The sequence below is a fragment of the Malus sylvestris genome, chromosome 4 (genome assembly GCF_916048215.2).
Source record: "Malus sylvestris chromosome 4, drMalSylv7.2, whole genome shotgun sequence".
Classification (NCBI taxonomy): domain Eukaryota; kingdom Viridiplantae; phylum Streptophyta; class Magnoliopsida; order Rosales; family Rosaceae; genus Malus; species Malus sylvestris.
Genome location: NC_062263.1, coordinates 719,129 through 730,303, shown reverse-complemented (window position 1 = coordinate 730,303; position 11,175 = coordinate 719,129). Strand labels below are relative to the sequence as shown.

The window sequence follows — 11,175 nt, the reverse complement described above, 5'->3', positions numbered from 1 at the left end:
ATATTTCCCTATTTCACTTCAAATGCATTTAGTGATATTTCCTTTTCCAATGTTAGAAGAGATTTCAAGGCTGAACCTCCCATTCACATTGATAAAGGAAAGGAGAATAACTTGTATGCGTTCGCATTGATAAAAAAAATAAGAATGACTTGTATGGGCCCGATAGTATCTCCCTATCCAAAAAAACTCGAAACCATTCCAGGGCCAGTCCAGCATGTAAAAGGGAGTCTGACTTGTATGGGCCGGGACACCACTGCGGCGGTGTACCGTACAAGTGCCATACAAGTATCTCTCTGTAAAAGGGAGGCAATTCCACAGGTATAAAAGTAAAGGTAACCCCAGAGCCCATATGCAAACAATCTGCTTTAAGAATAGACCACTAATGGTACATTTTGCAAAAGATTGGTGCATTTTAGATTAGCTAGACAAGAAAAATTAAATAATAAAGGTTTCTTTTCTAAGGGAATGTCTTGCTATTCATCCAATATTACTCATCATCCATTCGACTTCCTGCCTCATGTTGCTCTCCAAAGGCAACGAGTCTCCATTACCGAAGAAGGGTCTTTGTCTTTTCTTCATAGCAGCAGCGAGTGAACTCATATCCATTGGCAAAACAGGGCTTCCGGTTGATGTCAAGCAGCTATCAACAGAGCAGTTGCCGAGGTGAGCCATTACATTGGAGACATCTCTGTTCTCTAAAGCGGCAGCAATTTCCGACAATGAAGGGATTTTTGTGGAATCAAGTGGAACTATCCCTTCACAGTCATTGGAAACCCGAATAGCTAGTTCAGAGAGTTCCTCCTTAGCAGCTTCAACCCCAGCGGCTGTGGCAGCCTGGTCATTCAGAGCCTTACAAGCTTTCTCAAGTATAGACTGAAGATACTTGCTCTGTGCTTCAATTCGAAGTTGAAGACGACGCTGCACCTGCTTACAATATAACCATTAGAAATTGCCACTTAATAATCACAATGAATTTAGCGTAGTGCTTGAGAGGGGGGGGGGGGGTGGTAACCAAGAATATATAATTATACTGGAGGGTCTAAGAGTGTTTTAGGTCAAGGTTGCAAATGGATTTATCTCGCAAGCATACAGGTAAAACCGTAAAACCATCAAGGCAATCTGAAATATTGTTCTTTGTTAACAAAAAAGGCTATTTTCTAAAGAGATGAATGTACATTCCAAGTCAACTCTGTCAGCTGGTGCTTAGTCATTAGTCCATCTATTGTACAGGTTTCTAATTGTATTTTTCTGTTTCATAGTTTAGTTAGTTTGTCACTAATTGCAATTAAGCTCTCAGCATATAAACCACGGTGTAATCATTATTTCATTATTGAGAAATACAGAAACTACATTTTCTCGCCAGGAGCTCCTGAGTTCTGACCTGTGGTTATATTTACAAGTTGATGTGGTCCGTGCATGCCGTAAAAGAACTATACAATTGTTCAAGGTAATGAAAACCCCGTAAGCTGCAAATTAGTAGCTAAACAAGACACAAAAGAGACTAACCTCCAGCTGCTCATGCAGTCTCCGTTGGACTTCCATTTGTACTCGCAAAGCCTCAGTAACCTGGTAGCCACTGTTTCAAAAATGAAAAGCAACAATTACATGGACATATATAGATAGTAGAAGTAATTTGTGAAAAAGTAACAAGTGAAAGTTCAAATACTCATTCAAATCTTGCGCAATCACTCTTGATGAGACCGCCGAGGATGAACCAGTGTCCTGGCTTTCAGCTATACAAGAGGCTGCAATCCCTACATATTATTATGTAACTAATAAGTATTCCAAATGCAACAGCTTATCACCAGGAACTTTTGGCACACAAACTATACACTACTACTTCTACTTGAGCGATCAGAATGTGTAGTACAAACACGTCTTTCACCGGCAGATGTCATGGTTCACAGTTATGAATTTGATTATTCAGAGATTTATAATGATAGCACAGCACTCCAAGCAAATGAAAAAGTGGTGGCCCGTGCAGTTTATAACAAATGATTTATAATTTTCTTGCCTTCAAAAGGTCACGATACATCAGACCACACAATGGACAAGAGAAAGGAGATGTGAGATGCCAAGAGAGAAAAAGGAAAGGAAATCTTTGCACTGAATGTATTGAAACAACTTGCAGAAAATGTATGAAATGAAAATTGAAAATGGGCTCATTATGCTGGATAGTTTCAGGTAGCATTTGTGATTTTCCTGCACTTTAATATGGGATCATAAAAAAAGACACAGAAACAGTATAGGGTACTTAATAATACAATGTTCCAGGCTCTTCTATATTTTAAAGTGTTTGAGGTTAATACCATCCTTGGAGTTTTCAGCTGAATCTTTACACGATAGCTTCCCCAATCGATATTTCTGCAATCATAGATCATCAATACAACAAAGAAAATTTGAAAACGGTATTTACGTAAGATTTCAAAAAAAAAAAAAAAAAAGAAGTTTATTAGGGTGGGAAGTACAGAGGCTATACTAATCAGTTAATTGGCCCTTTATGTCTAAACTACAAGTTCCCTCCCTCCCTCCTCCTTCATCTCCCTCTCTCTCTCTCTCTCTCTCTCTCTACAATTTCAGCTCTAGCTCACCACAAATTAGATAATGGGAAAGAAAAGCAAACCTGAAGATGAGATTTCAAGTGATAAAGGGTAAGGCCTTTGACTCCCATTGTTCTCATAATGGTCTTAGGTGTTGCTTCTGCAATTGAAAGCATTTAAAAACAGTATAATAAAAAAGCAAGCGACCCCAGGACACACAGCTTGTGACCAAACAATGACAAAACCAAGAAATGAGACATAAATTGGATGAAATGCACTCAAGGCTATACAGATTGACCTAACTCAAATTGAGCAACAAGAATGAAAAGCCTGAATATAAGCTGAACTCAGATATTTAATAAACAGTAAAAGTTTGGTCCATCTATGCCTTAGTCAAAAGAGACATTCGTGACAACCCTCTTAGTTGGGAAAGACGTGTGGACTATGAATGAGGTGGCAATATCTCTCTTGAAAACTGATCATAAAAAGCACCGTACCAGTTTTCCATATTGAAGTGGTCTTCTGGTGAAGTCAGATTCCAAGTCTAATGGGAGTAGAGGAAGGAGCAGATATACAGGTGGGAGGTTTAGTAGGAATGGCGATCGCCACCATTCAAAATCATAATGCAGCTGAGAGCAAGATATACTAGAAGAAATCCGAGTAGTTTATTCTCAATGTTCTAAACATTGGAATAAAAACACTGCACTTCCATGAATTTTTAAGAATCTCGAGGACCTAATTAATGTTCTTAGAACTCTATACCAAAACACTATCAGAACCCAATTAATTATAACATTAAGCAATTGGATAATAGACGTGTAGATTAGTAAGTTGCAAGGCAGTTGAGTGAAAAGTTGAACTTCTGCGAACATTATGAATCTATGATGGTGTTAGAGAAAATAAGTAAGGTGCTATTGGAAGAAGGAATGAGAAAGCTCTGATCGAGGTGGAGATGAGAAGCAACCGAGGATGGTATTACTTCATTGTTAGAGATAGAAGTCGTGGACATGCCCCTATAATAAGGGTGCAAGAAAGGTGTGCTAAAGTCATACTCCTGATAGGTGTATGAAGTGGCAGTTGGAGATTTAGTCAAAGTGGAGATTTGTTAGAATATGACTCAAGGTAATGTTTGGGTTTAGTTTCCTATTAGGATCTCCTAGAGAGAATATATTGACTAAAACACATAAAGGAAGTTTCTTGCTCCTTAAGTAAGTTTTCCTGCACCTAATTAGTTTAGGGTATTTCTCTAAGTCCATATCAAGGCCCTTAAGTGCGCCTAACAGTTTGCAAGATATTAGGAAGCAACGAGGGAGTGGGAGAAAATTGAGAGCTTGGGTGTACAGGGATTTGAGTTCAAGATTTATAGGTTGAGAGTTCCTTGCACTTGTTATCATGAAGAAAGTTTCCCAACCACTTAACTTTTTGTGTACTTTCTCTCTCCTCTTTTTCTTAAGTGGACATTACCACTGTGTAATCTATGTCATTTGTCATCCAAAATTCATTAGGAAAGCTCGTTAAATATCATGTCGCACCAAGCAATATGACGGATTACTGAAAATCATGAATACAATGACTAAAGTGATCAATCTAAGAATGATTTGAATGATACCTAACCTCGGTGAATATGAAAAAAATTGATTCCCAACACAGACGGGTAAGAACACCCCATAAATCACTCCAACTCAGCAATGACATAAAATTCATCAAATCATCCCACCAGCGTAACCGAAACATAGTCAATGGAAGGGAAGTAAATTTTCAAGTAAAAGTAGAATATTCCAACAAAATCTCTCTCCTTTAACAAAATAAAGACTACACAACCAATGAAACAAATTAAAAGCACGACAAAAACACAAAAACCCAATAATCAAATGACTATTCAGACCAACATTAAACACCCAGAATTCACAAGTATAAAGCTTCAAGGCTGCACAACCAAACACATAAAGCTTTCAATAAACCAATATAATTTTAAAAAAATATATTAATGCCCCCCCTTAAAAACCAAGAATTTCAATTACAAGAAAGTAAAGAAGCAAATACTCACTGTCAGGGCCACCAAGTTGAGTCACAGCATCCACAAACCTCTCATGGAGCTCCACCGTCCACCGCAGCCGGGGCTTTGGATCCGTAGTCAGAACCAAGCAAGCATCACCAGGCAGGTTGGTACCATCCAACGACCCACCAAAGTCTCCATGCCCATCCAACGCCAGAGAATGGATAGCAGAGTACATCCTCAATCTTCTCCTGAAAATAAAAACCCACAAAATATTACTTCAAAAAGCAAGCGAATTTGCGACCTGGAACTGCTTTCAGACTCGTTTGGAAAAATGGGTACCTGGGAATCGGGGCTCGGAGCCCCGAAAATGCAGAGAAGGGGAGCGGAGTTTGAGTGGGTTCCGAGGAATGGGGGTTGGAGTATGAGTGTGGGAGAGACGGAACAGAAGTAAACTAAGGCGTGCGAGGCTGAGCTGATGAGCTCAGCTTAGCTTTTGGACAGCGATGTCTTTGTTGTGTCTCTGTCTGTCTCTCTCCCCTCTCTCTGTCTCTCTCTCTCTTTCTGCTGCTTTCTTCTTTCCTTTGTATATTTGACTCTCTCTCTGTTTTGTCTCTGGAAATGGCTAAAATTGAGAGATGCAACCTGTAGTCCTTGTTTGGCATGTGATTCTTTTGTGCTTTTTATAGTTTTTGCTTTTTTTATTTTTTATTTTTTATTTTTTTTAATATGAATGCTATGATTTTATAAAAGTATATGGTGGACATATGATGTCCATTCCATGGGTGCATCTCTTTGTTCATCTAATTATGAATAGAGTACTTAAATCTTGCAAATCCCAAAACTAGAATCTTGTTGTAGTTAATATTACTTAAAAAGGGTGATTGTGTAAAATTACAAGGAAAAATAAGCAATTACATGCAATTGAGCTCCCTTCTTCTCTCTTGTCGTCTCTATCCTACCCTCATTTTCTAAATCTTCTTTCAACATATTATCAGCTCGAAGCGTGTCTCGAAGGAGAGTATCACTCTAAAACAGTGTTTAAGCAACCACCATCCAAGTATTTTCTATTGTTTATCTTTGTCAAAGTTGTATAAGCTTTTATGCATGTTAACCATACCATGAAACATGAACCCTATTTTCAATTTCGAATTATATATTTTGTTATGTTTGCGATGGATTATTGTGATTTGAAATTGGGTTGCTTAAATAAATTGTGTGTGGAAAAGTATGAAAAAATAGGGATTGAAACCCTTATCCCGAGACTAAACTGTCATTTTGGTCTCCTTCTCAAATGGGTGTAAGATGTGAAGCTCCACCTAACTCTCAAGAACTTGAGAGCTACAATGAAAGCTAATAATACAAACAAAACTAACAAAAGCACTTGCCATGATCTTCATTAGGAGTCATATGCATGATGCCCTACAAACAGAGTACCTCGTGAAAGATGACCCTCATGCTCTCTCTGACAAGCCATGATCGATCGTTTCACCCACTAAGAGTTTATACACTTGCCATAGGTGAAGCACTATTGACTTAATCTTCAATTTAAGACTTTATGTTTGTGAACGAATATAATTATGGAATTTGTCGAATCTAATCCATACTCAAATTTTGTAATGAGGTATGAGTTTAAGTTCATGGAACTTTGAAAGTTCCTCATCCAATAATAATGTTAAAATCATATATATCCTCCTTCATCTTGAGCCTCTTTTGTATTAAACTGTTCTTATGTAGACGTGTTGCACATCTTCTATTTATTATACGAGATCAGGGATAAAAGAGAATTTCCCCTTGTTTAAAATCAAAGTTGCCATATTCGTTGAGGAGCTAATCTCACTTAATTATCTAAATTGCATTAAAAAACTAAAATTACTATTACATTGGTCTTTATTGCAATAATGCAAGTCATGTGACATGAAGATGCATATGATTGATGAGTTTGATCAATCACCAATTCCAACTGTCACCCAACCTACAACTTGTTGATGCTTACGGGTCAAGGCAAGTGGATCCGAGGTGTCTTTTCCCTCCTTGTCATCATCTTCTCTTATCCTATTCCTACCCACTTCGTCTCACACCCATGAATCTCATCGCTTGTTTTTGGGTATATTTTTTGACGTGCACCTCCATAAGCAGAAAGATAAACAGTCACATTTATATTAATGTCATACTACTGCATTAATGTGTTTTTTGGGTTTTATTTTTCAAAATCATCCTAAAATAATGTAAAATTAACTATCTTAAAAGCAGCTAACATAGCCAAATATGTCACTAGGATTACCATCTAGTTAGAGATGGTAAATCGACTTATTGAGTTATTAATGAGTACCCATTAAAACGCATTTAGTTTGATTTTACTTTACACCATTATCACAACTACTAATCTCACCTCTATATCATGGTGATATCAAATTAAACGGGCCTTATAATGGGTACTTATTAACAACTTAATGAGTTGATTTGCCACCTCTATGTCATTTAATAAATTATTAAATTATTAAAAAAATTATATAAATTATTAAAAATTATAAAAAAAATAACTAAAAATATAAAAAAAAATTATAATTTTTTATGTAAATACCTAACCATGTTCTTCCACTTTACACTACATTTCAATATTTTCAAATACTTCAACCAATCTTTTATATTATCCAAAATTTAAAATAAAGTTATCTTTTATTATTTTATAAAATAATAAAATAATAAAATTTTAATACAAATTGCCTGGGCTATTCAGTTCAGAGGTAGAGATGCACTTGGGCAATTACTGTTCATTGCAAGTAGTTACTGTTTATTTAAGAGAATTGAGTTGCCTATTGCCCAGGGAGCCTTCCTACACTGGAAGTGCTCTAAATGTTAGTTTCAGAAACATTTTTTCACCAAAATTGCTTTCTGTTATTTTTGAAGCACTTCCAAACAAGCTCTAAGTTAACATATTTCTATTTTGATAAAAGGTAGTCCCCAAAAGAGAAGCTACTTGAATAAATAAATCAAAGCAAATAAGCAAACATCCCCCTTTTATATTGTAAAGATTTGGTAAGACAACATGTTCTGGATTCTAAAGGTTTAAGGTAGGGTCGTATATATCTCCAATACATCACAACATTAATATAATCCCATAACATGTTAGTTCTAACTAATTTTTCTTGGCAAGAATTAAATTAATTTTCTAACAAATAATATATAGCTAAACATGTATGAGTACTTTGCTATCATATAAGTTTATGAGGCCAGCAAAACAAGGGCGGCCAGTCTCAATCTGGACCCCTCCATTGTCCATGCACTTGTAGTAAGCTTACCTACCATTGATCGAAAATTTGGGAGATACATACAAATATCGGACAACAAGAAGATAACAATAAGCTTTCTAACAAAAATATCTTCAAGTTTTTGGGGTTCTAAGAAGTTTATCAGTATCCTCCGATTTTTCTTGAGTACCTATATGCACTCAATATCAACGTATATATTATTGTTAAAATTGATTCACGGCTTAAACTGAGCAACCGATGATTGTTACATTAAATTCAACTTCAACGTTAAACTCATGTGAATACTTAAAAAAAGGGCTTTTAGCATCAATAATTTATTTGTGGACAACGGTTGCACTTTGATCCCACTTTTAAAAAATTGTTCATTTTGTCAAATTTGTCTGTGAAAAGTCCATATTCCCTTCATTCCTAACGACACATAATGACACTCTCAAATCTATTTTCAGATCCATTCTTGCGATTGCTCTGCCTTGACTAATCAAATTTGAGAGACTGGGACGCCATGGAAGTAGCTCGGTATGCTTCCGATTGCTCCACCTCTTAGGTCCATACATCTTCTTCTCCTCTCAATTATTCATTTTGCCAATTTAAAATTTGGTTGTGGTGGTTGTGGATGAAAAAGGAGAGGGTCCTTGAATGAATTATTGTGGTGTGGTGGTTCGAAATTAGGAAAGTGTACCATTGGAGTCTGGTTCAAAATCATAAAAGGGGGAGTATTGTTGGGGCGTCATCTGATTGTTATTGTGGTTATGTTGGTTCCAAATCATAAAAGAGGGAGTATCGTCGAAATGTCGTTGTAGTAGTGTCATCAGATTGTTGTTGTTGTGGTGGTTCAAAATCCTAGAATTTTGGATTAAATCAAATTGAAATGCAAGTCCTTTTTGGTTAAATGGGGTTCTTTGAAAATGGGGTTTTTGTTGTTTATATAATTGTTAGAGTGTAGTTGTGGTGTCGTAGTGGTGTTGTTATATTTGAACGGTGGTTCAACATCGAAATGGGGGGTGTGGTGGGATTTTTGCCTCCTTTATGATTTAACGAAGGACAAAGGAGCTCCATCATCAAAGCACTAAATGTGGACAAGGGAGATAGCTAGTGTTTTAGATATGTCATCGTCACCGCCTCCATGCATGGCTGGAATTGAAGATCCAGTATGGTCAGAACAAGTTGAATTTGTACGATGAAGATTGCGATCGGTTCATCGTACAATCCGAGAATATCTTCTTTATGCAAACTTGTGATATTTGATGTACGATCCACATGGTTATTCATCTTTATGTTTTCTGTTGTGTTAATATGTGGTGTCTGAATGTTTTGAGTCCCCTTTTGTGCATTGTGTCTCTGTTTTTTACAGCTTGGAACGATACATATGGATGTTTCGTCACCACCCTTAGGACGCAAGGGACTTAGGCCATCTCCAATCGAAGGCTGGCCAGAGGGCTCGTTTGAGCCCTCTAGCCCTCCAAGATTCCCCAAGATATTAATATTTTAATGAACAGTACAGGGCCATATTTGCCTCCGTCTCCAACCGAGGGCCAGAGGGCCAAAGGGCTCGTTGTAGCCCTGTCACAAAAAACAGTCTCCAACCGAGGGCCAAAGGGCCATAGGGCCAAACATAATTTATTATTTAAAAACTACAATTTAATGTTGTATAAATGGCCTAGGAAGTTATACGAAAAAAATAGAATTGAAAAAAAATATGAAACAAATTTTGTGAAATAAAAGTTATAGGAAAAAAAATATGAAACAAAATTTGATTCATATGAAAAGGAAAAAAAAAAGGGAAAAAAAGAAGTTTACATTCATTAAAAAAAACAAAAAAAAGTTTAAATTCATTAAAAAAAAAAGAAAAAAAAAGAGGCCTAATAATACAACGGCTACTAGCCGTTATATTAAAAAACATTTCAAACTATTAGTGTCGGTTAACCGACACTAATAGTAGAACTATTAAAAAAAAAAAGAATATCTTTAATGTTGTCGGCTATAACCAACAGCAATAGAAAATCATTAAAAAAAAAATAGCCAGCCCGGGGCTGGCTGGCTGGCCGAAAGCAGCCAGCCCTCCAGCCCTCTCCGATCCCGTGGGGCCCTCCCAGATTCCAGATCCCTCTGGCCTAGCCCTCGGTTGGAGACGGTTTTAGGGCTATTTTCGGCCCTCTGGCCCTCTGGACCCTTCAGTTGGAGATGGCCTTATCAGGTTGGCTCCTCTCACCACTTACATATACGCAAGGGAGTTTAGAGAGATTATTTGAGACCTACATCAGTACCACGAGGAGTATCGACTTGCTTTCAATGGGCACGGGGAGGGTCGGATGACGGTGCATTAGTTTGGCCTCTATTTTCCTAAGATCATCTCCAACTCGTAGGGATAAAGCTTAAAAATTTAAGCCATAAACTGTTTTTCTCCTCCAACTTTTGTGGTTTAAAATTTTGGCCCGTGATAATAAAATAATGATTTTGGCCTATCCTTTTGTTTTTGGTAATTTTTTTTGAAAATAAAACTTATGTAGATTATTTTAATTTATTTTTATAAACATTTTAGTCTAAAAATATTTAAATTCCGATAAGTAGTTAAAAATCATACAAATACATAGGTATTTATAAAGTTTTAAATTAAATTTGATTTAAATAATTTTCTTAAATAATTTTAGACGACGACTTAATTTTGAGCTGTCAAATCTTTTTTTTACTATTAAATTTGATCTCATTTGATCATAGTCGTTAGATTATAAGTAAAAAACAAAAAAAAGTTCGAAATATGACAGTTTGGTGGATCCATAATAATTTAAGCCAAACTTAAATTCTGGAGGGAATCTAGCCCAGAAATATATTTTCTCCCCATGGCTTATTTTAACCCATGGTTGGAGATGGTTTGGGTGGTTTTAAAAATTATATTTTAAACTTTATTTCATGGGTTGGAGATGATCCAAGAGAAAAACCAACTTTTCAGATGGACGGAAGGGTCCCAATTCTCTACAAAGGGATAGGTGGATGAATGTAATGCGCAACCGAAATATTTGTATTGATATTGGGTGTTGTAATCTTGATTATGGGATTTTTCGTCTTATAAAATATAAAATTTTGTTTCATGAATGACGAATTCATCCATATATGCATAAGCTGTATGCTAATATGCAATCGAACATCTTAATTCACTCAATCATAGAATGAACGTACTGTGATAATTAAGTACATAATTTGTCGTCCATGTAAGTAAAAACTTGTAAACTCAAAATTCCAACTCACACGTGAAAAGAAATACAACTAAATTCTAGTGCTAGTTGCATGGATGAACGTAACTCGACCAAAATGATAGTTTCAAAAATGTGAGGCAGCATTTGTCATTTGTGAATTGTCAATAAACCCACAA

General features: G+C 36.3%; 1 protein-coding gene across 1 annotated transcript; it reads right to left on the bottom strand.

Moving 5' to 3' along the window:
• Positions 1 to 348: 348 nt before the first annotated feature.
• LOC126618060 (protein PHR1-LIKE 3-like) lies at positions 349 to 5,169 on the bottom strand. Its single transcript, XM_050286157.1, has 7 exons — positions 4,879 to 5,169; positions 4,588 to 4,787; positions 2,624 to 2,700; positions 2,310 to 2,364; positions 1,667 to 1,754; positions 1,507 to 1,576; positions 349 to 924 (listed from the first exon to the last, which is right to left on the bottom strand). The coding sequence occupies exons 2-7, from the start codon at positions 4,772 to 4,774 to the stop codon at positions 478 to 480; spliced, it is 924 nt and encodes a 307-aa protein (XP_050142114.1). The 5' UTR covers positions 4,775 to 4,787; positions 4,879 to 5,169; the 3' UTR covers positions 349 to 477.
• Positions 5,170 to 11,175: the final 6,006 nt, after the last annotated feature.